The sequence below is a fragment of the Lissotriton vulgaris genome, chromosome 5, assembly GCF_964263255.1.
Source record: "Lissotriton vulgaris chromosome 5, aLisVul1.2, whole genome shotgun sequence".
Taxonomy (NCBI): Eukaryota; Metazoa; Chordata; class Amphibia; order Caudata; family Salamandridae; genus Lissotriton; species Lissotriton vulgaris.
In genome coordinates this window covers 2002492099-2002516163 of record NC_141693.1, presented here as the reverse complement: position 1 = coordinate 2002516163, position 24065 = coordinate 2002492099, and the positions used below count along the sequence as shown (strand labels likewise).

Sequence of the window (24065 nt, the reverse complement as noted above, 5' to 3'; positions counted from 1 at the left end):
GTAAGGGCTTTGACAGGTGGGACGATATTGTTATTTCAACGGTGAGCGACATGTGGCGCAATGGTGAGATAGTTACCTTTGAGCACCTTCAACAACAATACGCACTGGCATCTACAGAACTGTTCAGGTACACACAGATTAGACACGCCTTAATGTCAGCGCTCCCGCCCGGCACGGAGGTCCCGGAGGCATCCCCCTTAGAAGATAGATTGTTGACAGAACACATACAGAAGGCAAAATCACTTACATATCGCAAGCTGGTTAACAATCTGCAGGAGCCGACGGGATCCCTACGAGATAAGTGGTCTCATGAGGTGGGCGAGTTTGAGGACTCGGAATGGCAAGAAGAGCTGGCCTCTCCTCAGGAGGTGGGCATACCCTCACGGCTCCGTCTGGTGCAGCTTCGGGTCTTACACCGCTCATACTACACTAGGCACACCTTACACAAAATAGGTAGAGCGGCTCACCCCTTCTGTCTGCGCGGCTGAAGGTACCTTTTTCCATACAATATGGGACTGTCCCAAAATTAAGGAATACTGAGTTAGAGTGATAAGGACTATGTCTCAGTCGGCGGGGGTATCTCTAGTGCCAGAGCCCAGACGATGCTTGCTAAATATATGGGAGCCGAATGATTTAACTCGTCAAGCACAGAGCAGGGCCACGCTAGGAATCATGGTTGCTAAGCGGAATGTGGCCCAGAAATGGGAGGCGGCGGAGGTACCAATGCTTACCGCATGGGGGAGGGACATGGACGCAGCTATGTTTGCTGAACGAACAGTGTTCATTAATCTGGGGTGCCCCCTAAAGTGGAGTAAAAGCTGGGGGGCATGGAATAGCTTCAGAGGGGACATATGTGAACAACCACCCGAGCAAGAAGATGAGAATTCGGACTCGGAATGATAGCGATATGAGTGTAAATTACAAGTGGTGCTCCGATCATGGAAAAGTAATGCTGATGAGATGTGACCTAAATCTATTGATTGTGCTTTTACGTACTGTATTACGGTATTTTGATGAAACACTAAGTGTACGATTGCTGTACTGCATTGTTCTTGAAAACAATTTTAAAAAAATTTAAAAAGCGTATTTATGTATTTTTACATGTATAATTTACTTGCTTGTGTATATTTATTATTTAAATGTACTAAAAATAATAATTCCATATTGGCATTTCATGTACAACAAAAAAGGTTTTTTTTCCCGGGTAAGATTCCGATGGTTTAACCAGGGAAAATGTTCATACCTAGTCTTTTGCCCATTTCTATGGACATGTGACCGGAATCAGTGGGAGTGGGTGTTTACCGAACACACTATCAGCACATATATAAAAAAAAAGAATGGCGTAGTACAAACCGCATGTGATCTAGGGCTCCTGAAGCCCGAAACGCGTCGTACGTGGGTTGTGGTGTAAAGAAATGAAGAACAATCTTGCCTGAAGAACTACAGGGTCTGAGTCTCCTTCTTCGCCGCGGTCGAGGTTTGGAAGTGGCGGGAGTTTTGTTTTGATTTGGATATATATATATATATATATATATATATATATATATATATATATATATATATATATATATATATATATAATTATATATTTTCCCAAACAGTCCAAAACCTGTGCACTCTGTCTCCCAGCAGGTGCAGGATGTCAAGGTCGGACAGGACCTCGTAAACGTATTATCAAACAAAGAACGCACCGCACTCCAGCAGTCTTCTACAACTGTTTTGTTTATTCAAAACATAGTCTCCACCACCATCATCACCAACGTTTCTACAGAAGAATTTTACAGAAGAATACAATTGTTTCAATAAATGTTTTAAAAGCCAATTTTTATTTTTCTCGTGTCTCCCTTGGGCATGCCTCAGTAACAACGGAAGGGTAGATCTGTTTCCACAATTTCCTCAGGGAATTAAGAGTGGTCATGTCCCGAGGTTGCAGATACCATCTGGTACCTTGGAAGGTTAAGGGTTCAGATGGTGCACTGTAAGCTAGCTAGGAAGTGGGCCAACATACTCTGATGATACCCATATTTTAACTGTTATGTTGTCCGGATACACAATTCGTAAGAACCATATGACACAATGAGAATAACCATTCCAACAACAGTAGAAAATCTACACAGCAGCATTCAAGAAATTAAGGATCTTTCCCCAGATTCAGTGCATCTCAGATGTTTGAGTTTACATCGGTTTGAGTTAAAAAGATGTACTGAAATGAAAAACTACAATAGTACCACTTTCCATCTCACTTCATGCATGATAACTGCTATATCCCTACAACAAAATGACTGGCGTACACCTTAAATTGTCATTCATGACTCAAAACATACTACTCAATAGCTACACCTCCTGGAATTTTAATACAATATTTCTAGACACATCATACTCCGTCAGATACTAGCTCTGACTGAAAGTTCAACTGAGCTGTGCTATAATACTAGGAACAGAGGAGCACCAAAAGCATTTTCTTTCCCTGCTCTTAAGACATCTGCTATGTATGGTGGTAATTTAAAGACAGCTGTTACATTCACTGTAATGTACCTCCTAGACTGAAGCCTTCCTACTGCCCTGACCATATCTATGTAGGGCTCCATAAAAGAACAGTTCCTTTCACCTCTCAGTGCAGGGTGAGAATATGCTGACATATGGATGAGAGCCCTCTAAGATGCCTGCGTATTGTATTGTAATTGTATATTATAACGTTACCCACAAGAGGGTGCAGTGCTACCTAACTTGTAAGATGGCTTTCCTTTGAGCTCCATCAACCGAGAGAATTAAATGTTGTTTTGAGAAAATTATGCACACTGGAGAGGTGTATAACGCAGATGCTGTGAGAATACATACTCTACTTGTGTATAGGGACTTTTCTGATGGTAGTCATACGTCATTGAGGTCTGGTACCCAAACTGAAGAAACAACCCCTATGACACAAGATCTCAGAGCTTTCACCAGCCTAAGAACCTGCAACGACACTTTCGGTCAAGCATTATGAGACAGCGCTACTACCCAAGCTGCTGGAGTCACCATGACATTTGACATCTATCCCTGCTACTCCTTCCGCTCCAATTACAGACTCATGTAAGTGCTGCCAGACAACCTACCAGGGATCACTTTAGCCCCGGGCACCAGTTATCACTCTTCTCTGAGGGTCTGTTGAAGCTACAGTAGACTACTGCCTCAACTACACCAAAAACGCAGACCGGCCTTTGGACACATGGGCTATGGAGACACTTGGATGGAGCAGCTGCATTGCGCTTCCACATTACCACTATTGCTGCTGCATCCTGATGCTTTGCTCTGGAACCTATCCTTCCTCCCCCCTGAAAATTCACCCAATGTCCTGATTTTAATCAACTGTAGCAGACTCCCTCCATTCTGCTCACATCCATCCCTGATGCAGAAACAGGGTGTGTAACAGTCCTGAGGGCTAGACAGGTGCTAGTTTGAGTTCAGGCAACACGACCTGTTAGAACCAAGTAAGATGCCATTTCGTGCAAGGCAGAGAACCTCAACATTACAATTTTTATTTCAGACAAGTGATCCTATTACAACTTCATCTTAGCTTGCAATTTTCATGTTTTACACTAAGATTCAGCGCCTTCAAAAATTTGAAGAAAAGACAGATATGCATACTAATAGTCAATTAACTGTCAAGCTTACTCAGTGCACTAACTACCACAGGAAAAAGAGGGAATGCAAACAAGCAAGTAAATAGTATTACAGACAAGAAAAATAACACTCAAATAAGAAACAAACGAAGGAGCAAGCATGCTCGATATTCAGCATTGGCCTAGACGAGTGAACAAGATATGCATATCAACCAAGAAAAGAAGGTAAGAAAGATTTTGAAGAAGGCAGAATGCCAAACAAGCAAAAAGCAATGTCAAGCAAGCATAATAGCAAAGACAAAGAGAAAACCTGGTAAGAAAAATGTGCAGACAGGAAGGGTCAAGCAAATTAGCTAGAACAAGAAGCAAGCATATTGTAAGCAGGTTGGCAAGAAATGTCCAAACAAGACAAACAGGAAGCAAACCAGTATGTGAACAATATCATGAGTCAGAAAGTAAGCTAGAAAGCACTAAAGTGGCAAGACGACAAAAACAACGTATCTTAGAGAATCCTCGCCCAGTCGAATCCTCTGAATGCATCCATTCCTCCACTGTAAAATAATCAGGCATAAAAAAATATCTCTAGAGTTCACTAAAGGCAAGGATAAGAGGCCTGGCAGAAATGAAATCGCTGATCTGCAATGTGATACTGCCTAAGTAACCCTCATTCCCAGTAGAACTATCCTAACAATGCTATAAACTAAAACCAGCATCTACAAAAGCATCTTGAAAGTAATGATGATGATGATGAAGTGTGTATTTGAAGAACATAGCAGCTAATCAAAAATGGGATTCCTGGTGCTGGCACTGGCTGAAGCAATAGGGGACGTGTTGGACTTTTTCCTTTCACCCAATTTGCACATTTAATTTACTTGCGAGTTCCTAGTAAAGTGGTACTTCATGTACCCAGGACCTGTAAATTAAATGCTACTCGTGGGCCTGCAGCACTCATTGTGCCATCCACTTAAGTAGCGGTTTTAAACATCTCAGGCCTGCCATTTAAGCCTGTGTGTGCAGTTTAAACTGCCATTTTGACCTGGCAAAATAAACGTTTTGCCAGGCCTAAAGCTTACTTTTTAATAGATACCCTTCAACCTTATAGTAGGCCCTAAACATCCCATAGGGCAGGGTACAGTGTATTTAAAAAGTTGGACATGTACTTTTAACTTTTCCATGTCCTGGTGGTGAAATACTCTTATCTTTGGTTTTCAACTATTGAAAGGCCTACCTCTCACATAGGATAACACTGGGTTACTGTATTACATTTTTAAAGTGCAAACTTTCAATTAGGAGCTGATAGGAACGTCGGGATTGGTGTCTAAAGAATTGTGCTTTAAAACCCTCTTATATGGTAAAGTCAGATTTTAAGACACAATTCGGAAGATACACAACTTTTAAGAAATTTGGCATTTTCTATGGCTAACCATTTTGGGGCAAGCAGTCCGTATTCTGGGTCACATGAGTCGAAGTAGCTGACAGAAGGTCTTTGTGCATTGTTCTCAGACAGTGAAACGAAGGGGGAATAGGTGTTGGCAGGATGAGCCATCTCTGACTTGATGTGGGGACGGAGCTGTCACCTACCACACTTGCACATCACATGGTCTTTTGTGCCCCCCAGACAAGCTGGGCGCAGGGTTGGGAGGCAGAACCATCCAAGCTCTGGAGGTGGAAACCTCTTGAAACTCCTCCTACTTCAAAGCTGGCACCAGGTATAAATATTGGACTCTATGACATAACCCTTTACCTGGACCTGCGAAGGAATCAGACGTTCTGCTGGGCTGCTCTGCACGATGGCCTGCTACCGTGCTGCCTGAGTGACCTTCATCTTGAACCCAGGACCACCAGAGTGACTCAAAGGGCTAGTTGTCTGGCCTCCCGAAGAGAGCCTCAATGACAGAAAAGACTCCAAACACCTTGAACCCAGAACCTGAACTCTGTCTACTGCAAGTCCTACTCCGGAAGTGGTGCCACCAGAGAGCAGAACTGTTGAAAGTGGGCCTGTGAGCAGAACCGACAAAGTGCAGACTATCTCCTCGCAATGGCATCAGAACTGGCACTGCGTGACACATCCCCGATGCAGGATGTTGCATCGCAGCCCGCAACTTCTTCGGAACCAATGCTGCACAACACATCCTCGATGCAAGCCTTTGCATCGCAAGCGCCTCATCAATGGTATTCGACAGCACCACAGGACTACACATTGCAGTCCCTCAGCTTCCTCAGAACCACTACTGTACAACACATCCCTGACGCAGAACTTTGCCTCATAAGCCCCGAGTCGACGCTATCCTTTACGGCGATGCAGGACTTTGCATCGCATCCCGGCAGCTTTCTCAGAACCACTGGTGCATGACACATCCTCAAAGCGGAATCTCACAATGCTCCACAACCTGGATTTAAGGTACTTTCAATAGCAGGTCTCACTTGGTGCTGTATCCAGCCTGCACTCCATCCCGGTTTGCTTGAACTTGTGATATTGTGCCGGTCCAGCATGACCAGATAACCCCAGTTGGCATTTTGTGCTTCTAGGCATTATTTTCACTCAAATCTTTAAAACTGTATATCTCCGGTTCTACTGATTGGATTTTTTTGTTTTGTTCTCGAATAATTTATTAAATTTTACTCTATTTGTTTTCTTTATTGGTGTGGGATTTTTCTTGTGTTGTGTTTCACTTTACTACTGTTTGAAGTGCTGCATATATACTTTACATATTGCCTCTAATTTAAAACTGACTGCTTTGTGCCAAGCTACCAGAGGGTTAAGCACAGGTTAATTTGGGGTTTGCTTGTGACTTCACCTTGACAGGAACTGGGGTAGCGGCTTGAGTAGGGTTTTAACCACCTCTCACCAAGTAACCCAGTTTCTAGGAGGACTCAACAGAGTCACCATGTATTCAAGTTAGATACAGCTGCATTCTTGATGGAGATGGGTGGGCATTAGGGAGCTAAGCAAAAAAAGTTCTACCTCTCACAGAAGATTATGAGGATTACTGCTGTAGAATATTCGGCAGAATAGGGTGTGCACTTAGGAGTATCATGACACGCAGGAAGCAGGTGGAGTGCTCCAAGATGGTAAAGGGTAGGACAGCAAAGTGGAAGACCTAAAAGAAGATTATCTGTAAGATTTTGGATAAGCTGTACACATTTTGCGAGCATTTTTGGAAAGTCAGTATACAGTGAGGTACATTAGTCAGTGCATAATAAGACAATTGCTTGAACCACAGACTGAAGAAAATCCAGTGGAAGTAGCAGTATTACCTTACTTAGCATATATTTATTTATTTTATTTATAAAGCGCGAACAAGATATTAGAATCTAGAGGATGTCAGTCAGAGCACTGATTTGCATTCAAAGGTCAGAGAAACATCAAGGATGATTCCCATGTCTTTTACTCTGAAGGTCACCAAGGAAGGACACAGGTGTGAGAAGCCACGTTGAAAGCAGCAGCTTAGTGTTATCTCTATTCAACTTGAAGGAGTTCTTTTTCATGATTAGTTTCAGCCACCGCTGACTGACACACATGAAAATTGTTGGTAAAAGCTAGTGACTGGTCTGCAAAGAATACTACAACCTGTGTGTATCATCTGCATACAACTTGAGAGAAAAGCCAAAACCATAAATAAGATCGGCCAAAGAGTGAGATAGAGAGGCTCAGCGAGAGTCGCTAAGAGACACTGCATAGCCAGATCTTGGGATAAGAGTGGAATAGGGTAGGACGGGCAGATTGGTAAGAGTGTTTAAAAAATGGAAGTCAGCCGGGTGAGTGCCTTACTTTGAATTCCGACAACATGCAGTTAGTGGCGTAGTGTGGCTAGGAGACCAGTGTCAGACAGTGTCAAAACACAGCATGAGAACCCAATAGCACAAGAGCTGCACTGCCACCAGAGTCTAAGAGCATGCGGATGTTATCAGTAACTACATGCACAGCGTGCTCTGGTCAATGGAGGCGAAGGAAACCAGCTCAAGGAGGGCCCAAAATATTGTTAATTTCTATGAAGATAAAAATGGGATGGTGACCTCCCTTTCTAAAATCTTAGAAGGAAAGGGAAGACATGAAGTATATTGATAAATACTAAGATTTGTATGATCTGCCGGTAGCGTCTTCAAAAGGGGGATTACAAGAGGGGGGTACAGAGGTTAGGGAAAGAGATTGTAGAACCGGCGCTAAAATGGCCACAGCCAAGCAAAAGTTATCTAAGGGACATGGATCGTTAGGGGAGCCATAGATATATGCGGAGCGTGGATCATTAGGAGAGCCTGCCTTAATCGGGCAGGTAAGGTTAGTAATAGCAATTGTGATATAAATTAAAAGGGTTAATTGAATGTTAATAGCAGGAGTATTGTTAATCAAATGTGTTTCACGGAACGCTAATGGAATAAATGGCCCTATCAAAAGGAAAAGATATTGGATCCACAAAAACTAAATGTTAGGGTACATGAAGGCTGAAATACCCTTAAAGTTCAGTTGGGTTTTGTAGTACCAGGAGCTGCTTGCTCCTGTTTTTCAGCCTATTCTTCTGTGCTGCTGATCTCTATTCCCACACGATGCTGCGGAAAGTGTTGTAAAACCAAGTGTATGTGTCTGATTTATGTCACCTAAATTTGAATTGAAGAGGAAAGGTCATTAGAATTCACCATCCCTGGACCAAGCCATTTCAGCTTGTGGCCTCAGAGGTGCAATAACTGAATAAAAGACTGTGGCAAAGTACATGGACAAACATGTATGTGGCCATGCACTCCCTTGCCTGATCCTATGGGTTTTCCATAGCAGATGATACTCACTACGGGATCATCACTAAGGGACGCAACATTTCCACCACTCGAACAAAATTCAAAGGTTGGCTCCCAGCAGTGGGAACCTTAATGCAGGAAAGCTGTTTAAGGCTTAATTCCAATACAACCGGATTATTTTCAGCTAAACCAGTCTAGCAAGCGCCACTCTTTGGTAACCTGAACTGGGCACCACTCCCCCTTTGGTCCCTTCAGCTAAATATTTAGGAGTTAAAATTGACCAAGATCCCTCCATCAAAGCAGAGATATTCTCAATCTCATATGTTTTGGACTGTTACAATCCATATACAACATCCTAGACGGCATTACTTTATGTACTCGAAAAGTAAAGTCTACTCACTTGGTAGCAGCTCACCTAGACTACAGAACTGCTCTCTAAATATGTTTAACCAGCCTAATTGCGATATAGAATGCTGTGGTCAGAACAATCCTCAAACTACCCAATTGTGATAGGTGTATCAAGACCTTAAATCCCTACATTGGCTGCTCCTCAAAATTCAACTCTACCAGTCCGAGATCAGAAACAGCACACTTGGACAAACTCCCACAAATTCAGCATACCAGACAAAGGGGAACATCCTTCTCCTATCTGGTCTCAAAACACTGTAAGTCGCTCCCATTAGAAATGCACGGATCTGCCTCGCAATAACTCTTCTGAAAACTACAAAATGTAGTTGTTTAATTTATAATGTTTCTTTTCACCTTGTAGAACCGCAGCATCTGGCACCTAGTAAAGGGTATCGCTTGCACTTACTAAGTCTTCATTTAATTCGGGCATCGATTTACCAAACTGCCATGGGTATCGGCTGTGACACCACATACTCTTTGACCTAAATGACATCACAGGAAGTGTCATCATATGCCCTTTGACACTAAATATCCCCAGGAATTGGTCACATGACCTTACCCCTAAAGATATCACAATAATTTACGTCGCTAAAGTTCCATAACTGCATGATTAATACAAGACAAACGTTCATTTTAAAAACCACCTACATTATAGCGTTGAAATGATCTTTGAAAGTGGTGGGGAAGTAATGCTTGCCCTAAATTGAAGCGAGACAGACTTTATCTAGGAAGGTTCAAGGGGTACTCTCCAAGGAAAAAGTTGAAGCACAACATTCAAACAAATTAGCCAAAAAGCCACAAGCCCTAAAAGGATACAGTCATATTAAAGTCCTTTCATGGTGTGCCAACCCAATGAAACCTGACGCTCCTGGGGAGTTGAAACCGTTGGTTTCACAATGTGCTATGGGTGCCCATATGTCAAAAATGACCTCCATTGTGCTAGGGCCAGCATTTTACTGCGTGTGCCACTCATATGTAATGGGTGTCTCCTTTTGCCAAAAGGCAATATGCCAGTGTCGAAATTTAGCAATTAATGCCATCCATATACCTTATGTCAAAATGACCTCTAGTACGACTGCCAGTATTTTGTCATGGTTGCCTCCCTCCCGAATGGCATGGTTTTCCACCCTTATGTCAAGAAGTATCTCCAATAGCCTATTGTCAGCATTTTGTCACAAGGGCCTCCCATGTCAAAAATGTCCTCAAGTATGCCAGTTGCCAGAAATAGCCCCTGGCGTGCCAGTACAAGTACTTTACCAAGGGTGACAATCGTACTAAGAATTAACTCCAGCATCCCCGAGCCAGTATTTGCTCACATGTGCCTGACATGCTAACAACTGCCTCCAGCATGCGGGCAGCAGTATTCTTGCAAGGGTGCCTGTACAGGTCAAGAATTACTGTCAGAATTCCAGGGCCAATGGCTGGCATGCAAGCACTCACTTCCATTAACTCACTCATACTCATTCTCTCAATCATTCTTACTTAACGTGCACGCATTCAATTTATTCATTATCTTCCCCTCGTTTTTTACGTACTCACTGACGCACTCATGCTCACTGACACTCGATTTCACTCACTACCTGTTACTGACTCTCACTCACTATCTAGCGCTGATTCTCACTCACTTTCACTCACACATGCTCACACATAAAGATACATGCTCACGCAAACACAATTTCTTGCTTAAAAGCACCCCCTCACACACAAGCACGCACACAACATGTAGGTAAATGCCCACTGGAGATTTCATTCCAGTTCCTGGTGCTCCTTTTTTATTACACTATTTGTGAATAATAAACTATTATTCGCAATTAGTGTAATAAAAAAATAGACCTAAAACAATGGCGAGCCCCGACTTCCATAAGGACGAGCTACCTTAGTCTACTTGACATTGACTTTGCTACCTCCGAGGTCAGGTGTTGCAAAGGCAGTGTTGGGGTCGCAGCTGACCTCCATGATTTCATTTCAAAGCTCACACGAGCACAAAGAGATAGGTTGACTGTCTATGTGATGCCTTGCCGAATGGGAACCGAGAGTCTAGGCGGAACCTGTTGAATGAGAACTGAAACCATGAATCTTCCCACAACCTCATAAGTTGCTTTGACAGTGAAACACAAGACTTTGGGGGAACCGGTATACTTAGCTGAAGGCAATAAACCTACTTCTGAGGACACTGTTCTTTGAACACAATCTGAGTCATTCATTCAGTACTGCAACTACTCACGAACTAGGTAAAGAGGAAGGAGCCACTGCCCAGCACAACCAGTGGCATGAGGTCCGGTCTGCAACCAAACAGACTGGCGTTCCACGACCCCTATGAGGCGGACAAGGCTGAGCTGCAGTCTATGGCTCATCCATAAACTAGGCAATCTGCTTGATAAGAGGTCCTCCTGCAAATCTGCATCCCTGCAACCAGCACATACAGTATCTCTAGAGCATCCATCGCACACAGTACCCCAATGTGATTGTTGTACATCAACTTCCAAAGGTTACTATGCACCTTTCTTAATGTCAAGAAATGTCAAGACAAGTGTTATGGTGGATACTCTATCTACCTGCAGATATCTATCCCGCACACCAGACAGGATCTGGAAACTTTTGACATTGTTCTCCCGTGCCTGTAGGGGGCACTGACTCCGTGTCGAAGCCGGAGGTGGATTCACAGTGACATCACTGGAGCCATACAGCGCCAACCCCGGCGCCCAGACCGCAGTTCTCGCCTGTTTTGAACCATGTCTTTTAATTTGGAGAGGAGTTCAGAACTCCGTAATGTAGAAGTGCAGTGCAGCAATCTAACTGGGTATTTTATTAACAGGCCTATGACCTTCTTCAGAATGGAGAAGGGTGGGGTCAATAAGGAATCTGCAGGAAGATTGATTACCCACCAGGAAGATAGTTAACGAAGGTAAGTAACTTTTTTTCTGACAGATACTGACTACCTGCAGTCCCTCACCTTTTGAATAGATTTCAAAGCAGTACCCACCCAGGAGGAGGGTCTGAAGGAGGGTCAACGGAGGGAATCTTGAAGGATCGAGTGTCCCTTCTCACCTTGGAGCCCAAACAATAGTGCTTAGCAAAGGTGTGCCACTGTTATGCAGATCTTTATCACAGGAACAGCCCTCTCCAAGTGAAGCTTGTGCCCGGATGTAATGTCCTTCAATCCCTTAGGTGGCTCCTTTTTCACAAGGACGGTAGCACTTCTTGATGAGCAGCAATATACAGCTGAGTAACGTCCTTTCTGGACTGCCTTGCCTTTTTTGCTTCCCCTATAATCTTCGGAAAGCTGGTTATTGGACCTGATCTCCTTACTACATTCAATATAATATATTACCAAATCATGGTATCCAGCCTGTGCAAACAAAGCTTCGCCTCCTTGTTGAATAGAATGGGGATAAAACGTGGAATAGATGATCGTTTGATCAAGGTGGAAGGGGTTCTCCACTTCTGGCAGGAGAGGCGCTTTTGTTCTAAGGACAAGCGTGTCCAGGAAGAAACAAATAAATGAAGGGCGAACACTCAGAGCCTGCAGCTCAATGACGGGCCTCGTTGAAAAACAACAACTAGAAAAACAGTTTTTAGTGTCAACAGCTGTACTGGATAAATACGGAAGGGTTCAAAGGAACACCCTTTAGAAAATGAGAGCCATGTTCATGACCCTCTGGGGAATGACGAGTGGGGATGGAGGAAACATATTGGACAGTGCCTTCAGAAGTAGTATAGTCACTGGCAAGTTAAAAAGAGACAGTTGTTCCGGGAGGCATAGAATATTTGAAAGAAGTCCAATATACCCCCGACTGCGCCCACTGTTGTCCCAGGGGATGGTGAACGCGCGCGCGACCTGGCTCGATTACGGCGGGCTGTGCGTGCACATCTCTTGTCTCCTCTTGCCTCGTTGTAAAAAAGTGGACTACTATAGGTCTCGCTGCAACATCGCTTCGCGATGCGTCGCAGGGCAAGACCTAAAAAGGCCCTGGTATAAACTTAACCAAGCAACCCTCCTCATAGCTTTGAGCACAAAGCCATTGGTCAGATCCAACAACATGGAAGAGGCTGACGCGCTCTTCCAAAGGTGGATAACTCAAGCCTTAGACACCTGCACCCCCCTTAAACTTACTCATTCTAAACGCACTCGGGCTAATGCCTGGTTTAACGAAGACCTAACCCTTGCCAGGAACAACTGCAAGATCCTGGCAAGATCTTGGAGGCGCTACAATATAGAACGGCTATTAAGTCCTATCATAAGTTAGTACGCACAACTAGGGCAGCTCACTATTCTAGTTTGATCACCACTAGCACCAACCGCAGTAAAACTATATTCTCTCTTTTGAAGGACCTGGTCTCCTCTCCATCGGAGTTAGGTAATATTATATCCTCAAACCAACACTGCGAAGAGCTGGCGATCTTCTTCATGAAGAAGGTGGAAGACATCTACCATAATTTTGACCATGACACATCCTCCAGTGTTAGTGGAAAGAATACGCACACCTGTCCTGACATGGTCCTTCTTACATCATTACCCACTATCCTCCTGAATGACCTAGAGAGATTAATGGTTAAAAATAAATCCGGATTTCCAGATGACCCCCTTAAACCAGACGCTTTTAGGAAAATCCAACAAGATTTCCTACCTGCGTGTCTGGAGCTACTTAATCTAGCCCTCTCCTCAGCGGTGATGCCAAAATCATGGAAGCATGCAAAAGTGGTTCCCTTACTCAAAAAAACAACGCTAGACACCTCCTCTTTGGCACGGATGGCCAAAGCATGAGGAATCTCCCTAGTGTCATACGCTGATGACACCCAACTGGTTATTACCCTGTCCAATAATACCAGCCAAGATAGAATAAAATTTAAAGAAGATATCACAGCTATAGCAGAATAGATGACAGCTAATTTCCTCCAATTGAACTCTGAGATTATTCTAGTTGGCAAAGACTCCCATCTCTGGACTAATGAAAGGTGGCCCTCCTACCCCCAAACCAGCAGTGAAAAATCTGGGTTTCATACTTGACAAAGACCTCAATCTTGAAACGCACGCCAAATCAGTGGCCGGGAAGTGTTTTGGACTACTGCGTGGCCTCAGACCGATTCTTGGTCTTTTTGATGCCCATACGCGCCAGTTGATTAATCAATCCTCTATACTGGCTGAGTTGGACTATTGTAATGTGCTTCTTCTCGGCTCCAATAAATCTGTGCTAAACCGACTGCAGCAGGTTCAGAATGCTGCATCATGCGCCATCTTTGCCCTCCCAAGTACAACCATGCCTCAAATCTCCTCCACCGCCTACACTGGCTGCCCCTCAAACAGTGTGTTTACTTAAAGGGGCTCTGTATCACGCACAAGATACTGACAGGGATCGGCCCAGACATTCTAGGCGATCTGTGCACCCCTTACACCCCACTGCGAGCACTGCGCTTGGCTAATCTACGCCTTGCACGTATTCCCCGTATACGCAGGACTAGATCTGGTGGCTGCTCCTTCAGATGTCTGGCCCCCGCCCTATGGAATTCTCTTCTCCCTCCACATTCGCAGTAACCCTGATCATCAGGCCTTTAGACGTCTTGTGAAGACCTGGCTCTTCTCTCAGGTATAACCTTCAGGTTTGGTCCCCGGCTTAGTCTTGCTCCAGCGCTGGGATGAGGCAGCCATGCGCTTTACAAGTATTTTAATCTAATCTAATCTAATTTTGTGCACGGTTCTTGGTGCACAGTTTATTCTGTATACTAGGACTCTTTTGTACATGGCTCTTGGTGCATTGCTTATTCTGTATACTGGGACCCTTTTTAAAGATAAATAGAGCGGTTATCCATGATTGTCTAGGTGTTGTAAAACTTTCACCATCTTCTTACAATCTCTTGTATTTTGTTGGCTACGGTCGAGAAGGCAGAGACGCAAGTTCTCTGGTTATTTCCCCTCTTCTCATGAGTCCAAAAGACCGGAATCACAACGAAGTGAACATTAGCAGATAACCATTTGTGCTCTTGGAGCACATATTGTGATTCCAAGAGAGCCGGAGCCCACTAGCGCCTTTCTCTTGAGTTCCCTGGCTCGGAAGAACTGACCCAATGCTCCCGCAAATACATCGAGTGCTTCTGCAGAGTAAGCAAATGTTTAACGTCTAGACTGCTATGGTCCTGGGTTTGACATATAATCAAACCAACAGTGCAGCATGAGCAGTGATTCTGTCACGCCTTACTGATATGCCCAAGAGAACGCGATTGCCTGGGTCGAGCACAGCCGAGCACAGCTACACTGACACGGCCTTTGGTGCTGCCAGACTCAGGCCAATCAAGACAGCTCATTCCTGCTTAGCTCCTTTGGGCTTGTGTTTGCTCGTGAGAGACATGAATTCAAGTAGGGTGCGATCCTGTCAATAGCAACGATAAACATCAAGCCATTAAATCACACGTCGGAACTACCAGCAACGCTATGAAAATGCCTTTGGTAGAGTGCTTCGCAAACAACTGAAAGGGTTAATATAATCTCCTCCTACTCATGCCCCTCCAGACCGAGAGCCTAGATTCTGAAATTCTCTTGTATTGGTTGACCTCCGTCCCCAGTGGACCCTCTGACTTGTGCCATCAGCCCCGGGCCTAGGAGACGCTGACACCATTTCACCTAGAGCTGAGGAGAGGTGGGAGCTCAGCCATGCCCCTTTCTTGATCTCCTGGCCCTGTGACAATGGCCTTCTCCTGACATAAGCAGAGGCAAGGCAAGGCAAGGAAGCACCTCCTGCAACCAAGAAGAGGGAAGGGAGGGCCTAACTTCAGCACCGCGGGGAGCGCCTTCTCTCCTACCTGAATACTCCTGAAGTCAAGAACCACTGCCCACAAACGCCTCATGCCCAAAGCCTTGCTCTGCACAGAACATCCTTTATGGAGAACGTGTCGGAGGTCGGGGGAGCCCACCACAGAAAGAGGGTGATAGGGGTCATAACAGAGGGCAGGAGAAGGGTTGGGGAACGGGCTATGACACATCACGTTTTAGAACTCTGCCTTCTTCCCTGTGCGCAAATAAGAAGTATTTGGATAATAGGTATCCCGCATGGCGTCCTCTGTCCCAAAGCACTGCAGTATGACCCCTCTCCACTGCCCCTAGCAGCGAAACCTCGAGGCATCCCACAAGCCATCCTCCGTCCCTCAGCACATTTAGCATTACCCTTCTCCACTGCCCTTAACAGTGAGACCGACCCTGCAGCCCCCTCTCATCCCACATGGCTTCCTTTGTCCCAAAGCACACGTCCTATGACCCCTCTCCACTGCCCCAGACAGCGAGACCCCTCAGCACCTTCTCATCCCACATTGTGTCCTCTGTCCCAAAGCACATGTACTATGACTCCTCTCCACTGCCCCAGACAGTGAGACCCTGCAGCCCCCTCTCATCCCACATGGCGTCCTCTGTCCCAAAGCACATGTACTATGACACCTATCCACCGCCCCAGACAGTGAGACCCTGCAGCCCCCTCTCATCCCACGTCACCCACTGTCCCAAAGCACACGTACTATGACCCCTATCCACCGCCCCAGACAGTGAGACCCTGCAGCCCCCTCTCATCCCACGTCACCCACTGTCCCAAAGCACACGTACTATGACCCCTATCCACCGCCCCAGACAGTGAGACCCTGCAGCCCCCTCTCATCCCACATCATCCACTGTCCCAAAAGAACACGTCCTATGACCCCTCTCCACTGCCCCAGACAGTGAGACCCTGCAGCCCCATCTCATCCCACATGGCGTCCTCTGTCCCAAAGCTCATCCCACGTCACCCACTGTCCCAAAGCACATGTACTATGACCCCTCTCCACTGCCCCAGACAGTGAGACCCTGCAGCCCCCTCTCATTCCACACGGCGTCCTCTGTCCCAAAACACATGTACTATGAACCCTCTCCACTGCCCCTACCATCAAGACCCTGAGATGCCCCCTCATCCCACATGGGGTCCTCAGTCACAGCGCACATGCAGTATGACCCCCTCCACTGCCCCTAGCAGCGAGACCCTGAGATGCCCCCTCATCCCACATGGGGTCCTCAGTCACAGCGCACATGCAGTATGACCCCCTCCACTGCCCCTAGCAGCGAGACCCCCCCAGCACTCTCTCATCCCACATGGCGTACTCTTCCCGAAGTACTATGACCCCTTTCCACTGCCCCTAGCAGCGAGACCTTACAGAGTCCTTTCATTCCATATGGTTTCCTCTGTCCCAAAGCACATGTACTATGATCCCTCTCCACTGCCCCAGACAGTGAGACCCTGCAGCCCCCTCTCATCCCACATGGCGTCCTCTGTCCCAAAGCACATGTATTATGCCCCCTCTCCACTGCCCCTAGCAGCGAGACTCCTCAGCACCCTCTCATCCCACATGGCATACTCTGTCCGAAGTACTATGAATCCTCTCCACTGCCCCTAGCAGCGAGACCCCCCAAGCACCCTCTCATCCCACATGGTGTCCACTGTCCCAAAGCACCTGCAGCATGATCCCTCTCCACTGCCCCTACCATCAAGACTCCGAGGTGCCCCCTCATCCCACATGAGGTCCTCAGTCACAGCGCACATGCAGTATGACCCCTCTCCACTGCCCCTAGCAGCGAGACCCTGAGATGCCCCCTCATCCCACATGGGGTCCTCAGTCACAGCGCACATGCAGTATGACCCCTCTCCACTGCCATCCCACATGGGGTCCTCAGTCACAGCGCACATGCAGTATGACCCCTCTCCACTGCCCCTAGCAGCGAGACCCTGAGATGCCCCCTCATCCCACATGGGGTCCTCAGTCACAGCGCACATGCAGTATGACCCCTCTCCACTGCCCCTAGCAGCGAGAGACTGCGTTGATCTGGCGGTTCATGGAGATGGAGGAGTCAAGGATGATGCAGAGGTTTTGTACGTGGTCTGTGGGGGTGGTCGGGCTCTCGAGGGTGGTGGGCCACCAGGTGTTGTCCCAGGCGGAGGTGCATGGTCCGAGGATGAGGACCTCGGTCTTCTCAGAGTTGAGCTTCAAACAGCTGTCTTTCATCCAGGCAGCCACATTCTTCATTCCTTCCTAGAAACAGGGTCTGTGTCTGCGGGCTTGTTCGGGAGTGAGAGGATGAGCTGGGTGTCGTCGGCGTAGGATGCAATGCTGAGCCCATGCTGTCTGACGATGGCGGCGAGGGGGCTATGTAGATGTTGAAGAGCGTGGGGCTGAGCGATGATCCTTGGGGAACTCCGCAGTTGGTATCGGTGGGTTCAGAGAGGAAGGGAGGGAGTCTGATCCTCTGGGTTCAGCCGGAGAGGAAGGATTGTATCCAGACGAGGGCAGTTCCTTGTATCCCCGCATCGTGAAGTCTGACTGAGAGTGTGCGATGTGAAACTGGCTTGAAGGCGGTCCAGAAGGATGAGAGCCGCGGTGTGTCCCTGGTCGAGTAGCATGCGGATGTCGTCAGTGGCGACGAGGAGGGCGGTCTCGGTGCTGTGGTTGCTGCGGAATCCAGATTGGGGGCGTACAGGATGGAGTTCTCTTTGATGAAGGCGGTCAGTTGGGTGTTTACGAGTCTCTCTGTGACTTTGGCAGTGAAGGGGAGGAGAGAGATGGGCCGGTAGTTTTTCAGGTCCGTTGGGTCTGCCTTGGTTACTTGAGGAGGGGTTTAATCTCTGCCTGCTTCCAGTCGTCTGAGAAGATGCTGGACCTGAGGGAAGCGTTGATGGTCCGTCCTAGTTCGGGTGCGATGGCAGCGGCAGCCCTGTGGAACATGAGCGGTGGGCAGGGGTCTGTTGGGGCTCCTGAGTGGGTTTTCTTCATGGTCGCGGTGATGTGTTCCATGGTGGTCTGGATTTGGAAGGGGAGGTGTTCTGTGTTGGAGTGGGAGTCACTTGTGCTGGATGTGGAGAGTCCGAGGGGGTCTTGTGTGCGATGGCGAGTCCTTCTCCTGGGCGGTGGGGTCGGTCCTTTCTCTGGACCTTGTAGCCGCCGGGGATGGCAATGGCGATGTCAGGGCCGGAGGTGGAATTGGTCCAGGTTTCAGTGAAGAGGGGGACCTCGGGCGAGAGGATGTCGATCAAGTCTCAGATCTCTACAGCGTGTCGGTGGAGGAAGCGCACGTTGAGGAGAATGGACGTTAGGATTTCGGCGGTGCATGCATCATGCGGGCCTTTGGCAGTTGAGGTGGTTTTGTCGACGGTGAAGGATCTGCGGCAGAGTCTATATAAGAACTGTCCAAGGGTGGTGATGGGCGAGGATCTTTCGCAGTCAGTGTGTCTTCCGGGGTTGAGTGCGTGGAGTGCAGCGGAGTCGTATCGGCGGGGTCCCGGAGATCCAGTGTTCCTGGTGTTGGCCGCGGTCGGTCGCAGATGGGCTTGCCTTAGGCACGCCTTCGGCATGTGTCAGCTGCGTGCCCGGGCAGCGGCCGTTATTATGTAGGGGAGGGGGGAGGGACGTGTAGCTGGGAGGTTGGAGCAGTCGGTCAGGGGGATGGGTCGCGGGTGAACGCTGCAGCGGGAACAAGGGAAAACATGGGGAAAATGGGGAAAAAAAGACCAAGAACAGTGAGGCACAATGCAAGAAGTTAAACAGACAGGCACAATACAATGAAATTAAGAGGCACAGAGAGACAAAATGACAAGCCCAGAATCAGGGTATATTCGAACCCTGCAAAGGTGGGCTGTCAGGCGACGCAGAGCACAGCAGAGCTGCAGGGGGGAGTGCGATCCTGGGACCGACGTCGGAGGTCTCATCACACATGGCGACCTCTGTCCCAAAGCACAGGTATGACCCCTCTTCACTGACACTAGCTGCGATACCCTGCAGCCCCTCTAATCTCACATGGCTTCCTCTGTCCTAAAGCACATGTACTATCACCCCTCTCCACTGCCCCTACCAGCGAGACCCTCCAGCACCCTCTCATCCCACATGGCGCACTCTGTCCGAAGTACTATGACCCCTCTCCACTGCCCCAGACAGTGAGACCCTGCAGCCCCCTCTCATCCCACATGGTGTCCTCTGTCCCAAAGCACATCTATGACCCCTCTTCACTGACACTAGCTGCGATACCCTGCAGCCCCTCTAATCCCACGTGGCTTCCTCTGTCCCAAAGCACATGTACTATGACTCCTCTCCATTGCCTCTAGCAGCGAGACCCTGCAGTCCCCTCTCACCCCACATGGCGTCCTTTGTCCCAAAACGCATGCAGTATGACCCTTCTCCACTGCCCCTACTAGCGAGATCCTCCAGCACCCTCTCATCCCACATGGCGCACTCTGTCCGAAGTACTATGACCCCTCTCCACTGCCCCCGACAGTGAGATCCTGCAGCCCCCTCTCACCCCACATGGTGTCCTCTGTCCCAAAGCACATGTACTATGATCCCTCTCCACTGCCCCCGACAGTGAGACCCTGCAGACTCCTCTCATCCCACATGGCGTCATCTGTCCCAAAGCACATGTACTATGACCCCTCTCCACTGCCCCTAGCAGCTAGACCTTGCAGCCCCCTCTAATCCCACATGGCGTCCTCTGTCCCAAAGCACATTTACTATGACCCCTCTCCACTGCCCATAGCAGCTAGACCTTGCAGCGTCCTCTGTCCCAAAGCACATGCAATATGATCCCTCTCCACTGCCCCAAGCAGCAAGACCCTGCAGCACACGCTCATCCCACATGGTGTCCTCGGTCCCAAAACACATGCAGTATGACCCTTCTCCACTGCCCCTAGCAGCTAGACTCCCCGCACCCAGGACCCTCTCATCCCACATGGCGTCCTCTGTCCCAAAGCACTACAGTATGACCTCCTCCACTGTCCTTAGCAGCGAGCCCCAACTGCACCCTTTCATCCCGCATGGCGTCCTCTGTCCCAAAGCACATGCAGTAAGTATGCCCCGTCTCCACTGCCCCTAGCAGCGAGACCTCCCGCCCCCAGGACCCTCTCATCCCACATGGCGTCCTCTGTCCCAAAGCACATGCAGTAAGTATGCCCCCTCTCCACTGCCCCTAGCAGCGAGACCTCCCGCCCCCAGGACCCTCTCATCCCACATGGCGTCCTCTGTCCCAAAGCACATGCAGTAAGTATGCCCCGTCTCCACTGCCCCTAGCAGCGAGACCTCCCGCCCCCAGGACCCTCTCATCCCACATGGCGTCCTCTGTCCCAAAGCACATGCAGTAAGTATGCCCCGTCTCCACTGCCCCTAGCAGCGAGACCTCCCGCCCCCAGGACCCTCTCATCCCACATGGCGTACTCTGTCCCAAAGCACATGCAGTAAGTATGCCCCCTCTCCACTGCCCCTAGCAGCGAGACCTCCCGCCCCCAGGACCCTCTCATCCCACATGGCGTCCTCTGTCCCAAAGCCCTACTAGACTCCATGTCCCCACGGAGGACATGCAGCACTGCTCACAGCCGCGCAGGGCGCAGCAGTACTCGTGGGTCCCAGCATAAACGCACATCCAGCGATGCTCACACCCCACAGGGGCGTGCAGCAGTGGGCGCTGTCAGCACGTGCAGAAGACTCCATGCCCACAAGACATGCAGGAATGCTCACAGCCGCTTAGAGCGCCTGCTGCAGATCTGTCCTGCAGCACATCCAGCAGAACTCTTGTATGCCGGCATAAACGCACATCCAGCGATGCTCACACCCCACAGGGGCGTGCAGCAGTAGGCGCTGTCAGCACGTGCACTAGAGCCCATGCCCCCACGGAAGGACATGCAGGAATGCTCACAGCCGCTCAGAGCGCCTGCTGCAGATCCGTGCTGCAGCACATGCAGCAGAACTCTTGTATCCCGGCATAAACGCACATCCAGCAATGCTCACAATCCATAGGCGCTTGCAGCGGTACCTCAGTTCCCCGATAAACCACATGCTCACAACCCCTACCAAGGGCGCGTCCTGCGATGCACATTCAAAGCACGTGCAGCAACTCAGATCACCTCTCGCAAACATCACGCAAATGCTCACTGCAGGGTAGGGGCGTGTGTTTGAACGTGCCTGAGTACTCACACCTCCTAACAGGTGAGGCAGTGCACGTGCCCCTCACTCAAGCACTGCAACACTGCAGCATTCACACTTGTACTCACATGCCCTGCTCTCCGTACTGGTTGAAGAACTCCATGTGGTTGCAGGCTTGGATCCAGCCCACGATCCACGTCTCCTTGGCGGGCACGGGCGGCACGGAGACCTGCGCCGAGGCCCGGAAGTGGGGCGTCCGGTAGCGCAGCACCACGGCCGAGGACTCGTCGATGCTGGTGGGGATGGCGTCGATGGAGGCGGACAGCTCGGACACCACGATGCTGTCCCGGAAGACCTTGGACTTGTTGCAGCCCAGGCTCTGCAGGCAGCCCATGGTGTTCAGCACCAGCGCGATCTCCAGCAAGTTCATGCAGTCCGGGGGCCGGTGCTGCATGGACAGGTCGTAGTGCTGCTGCTCGTGCTGCTCGCATTCGTCCAGGCCGGCCAGGGACGACACCTCCTCCCGGATGTAACTGTTCTCATCATTCGAGTCCGTGTTCAGAGCCATAGAGGAAAGCGCTCCTCCATGTCAAGGGGGCTGAATCTGGGGAGCCCCCACGCGCCGGCCTCCTCTGCTGCTTGGGGGTCGAACAGGCTCCGCGCAGCCCGCCAGGGATCATAGCATGTCCTGCCGGAGTCCTGCGGGCGCGCAGGAGCCGGCGCTGCTCCGCAGCCGCTCGGGGCTTTGGGTGCCGGCTGCGGGCTCCAGGGACCCGGGGCGGGGGCGAGGTGCTGCAGCAGACCCGCGGTCCAGGTCCCGGCGGTCGATGGAAGGTGCTGCAGGTGCGCCGGCTGTGGCTGGATGCGGCTGTGCGGTTCTCACTGGGGACGGGGTCCGCGGTGGCCAGGGCTGGCGGCTCCCTCGGTGGCCGGGGCTGGCTGTGCTCACAGAGCCGGCTCGCTTCCCTCCTGCCCGTGGTGTCTGCGCTCAGCGCCGCTCAGCACTTTCCAGCAGCCTCGTCAATATCCGCCTCTATGACCGGGGCACTGACATCAACACCGGCGGGGAGGGCGGGAGGGAGGGCGAGGGACCCCCGCACAGGCGCCTGCCAGGAACCCCCAACCTGTGCCGGCAGCACCTGCACCGGAACGAAGGCAGAGGGGCGGCGGTGGGCTCCGCGCAGAGTGCGGGAGGGAATCCCCGAACGAACAGCGAGGGCTTCACATAGGGGAAGCGCTCATCTCTTAGTGAAAGGAATCCCTCCACGGTGGATCGGTCGATCCCCTGTCTATGATGTGTGGGGGAGAGGATCTCACAAGGGAGCCGGGAAGGCAATGCCAGACAAGGCGAGAGGACATCGAGCCGGGGTAGGGGGATCCATCTCATTACAGGCTGAGAGTCTCTTCCGAAGCAGGGATCGTGCACAGGGGATCTGGTAAGGAGAGGGGATCCCCTGGGAGTGGGCACAGAGGCTCCCTTCCACAAGGGCCATGAGGGGTGGGGGGAATGGAGGCCCACCTGCCGAGGAGGTGCGGGGAGGGAATGCCCGGCACAACCCGAGTGATCGTGAGGCGAGGCGGGGCTTGGCGCAGACACCCAGCACGGGCTCCATCTACGGAAGGGGTCTGCGCTGCGGGTGTACCGCCGTCTGAAGACCCCCCCACCCACCAGGCTCCGCGGATGATGAATCCACCCCACAGAGCCCTCTCTGGTGACCGCCCCTGCGGAGTGGGGCGCCCTACCTTCGGGAGCTTCCGTCTGAAGTGCCGGAGTCTGTCAGAAGTGTATTCTCTACAGGAGCGAGGCAGAGTCTGTCAGGAGAGTCTGCTCTACAAGAGCGTGTCAGATGGCTCTACTTTGTAGGGTCTGTCAGGAGCGTCTGCCCAATAGGACCCTGTCAAATGGCTCTACTTTGTAGGAGTCTGTCAAAAGTGTCTTCTCTACAGGAGCGTGCCAGATGGCTCTAGTTCGTAGGGTCTGTCAGAAGAGTCTGCTCCACAGGAACATGCCAGATGGCTCTAGTTCGTAGGGTCTGTCAGAAGTGTCTTCTCTACAGGAGCATGCCTCAGAAGGCGCTCGTTCGTAGGGTCTGTCAGAAGAGTCTTCTCTACAGGAGCATGCCTCAGAAGGCGCTCGTTCGTAGGGTCTGTCAGAAGAGTCTTCTCTACAGGAGCGTGCCAGATGGCTCTAGTTCATAGGGTTTGTCAGAAGAGTCTTCTCTACAGGAGCGTGTCAGATGGCTCTAGTTCGTAGGGTCTGTCAGAAGTGTCTTCTCTACAGGAGCATGCCTCAGAAGGCGCTCGTTCGTAGGGTCTGTCAGAAGAGTCTGCTCTACAGGATCATGCCAGATGGCTCTAGTTCATAGGGTTTGTCAGAAGAGTCTTCTCTACAGGAGCGTGTCAGATGGCTCTAGT

At 49.7% G+C, this 24065-nt stretch overlaps 1 protein-coding gene across 1 annotated transcript in view; it reads right to left on the bottom strand.

The window, feature by feature from the left end:
* FAM78A (family with sequence similarity 78 member A) overlaps positions 1-22227 on the bottom strand; it is a 227185-nt gene extending 204958 nt beyond the window's left edge. The window contains exon 1 of the mRNA XM_086924795.1: positions 21779-22227. Coding sequence (XP_086780921.1) covers positions 21779-22218 — 440 coding nt within the window. The 5' untranslated portion in view covers positions 22219-22227. The remainder of the gene's footprint in view (positions 1-21778) is intronic.
* Positions 22228-24065: the final 1838 nt, after the last annotated feature.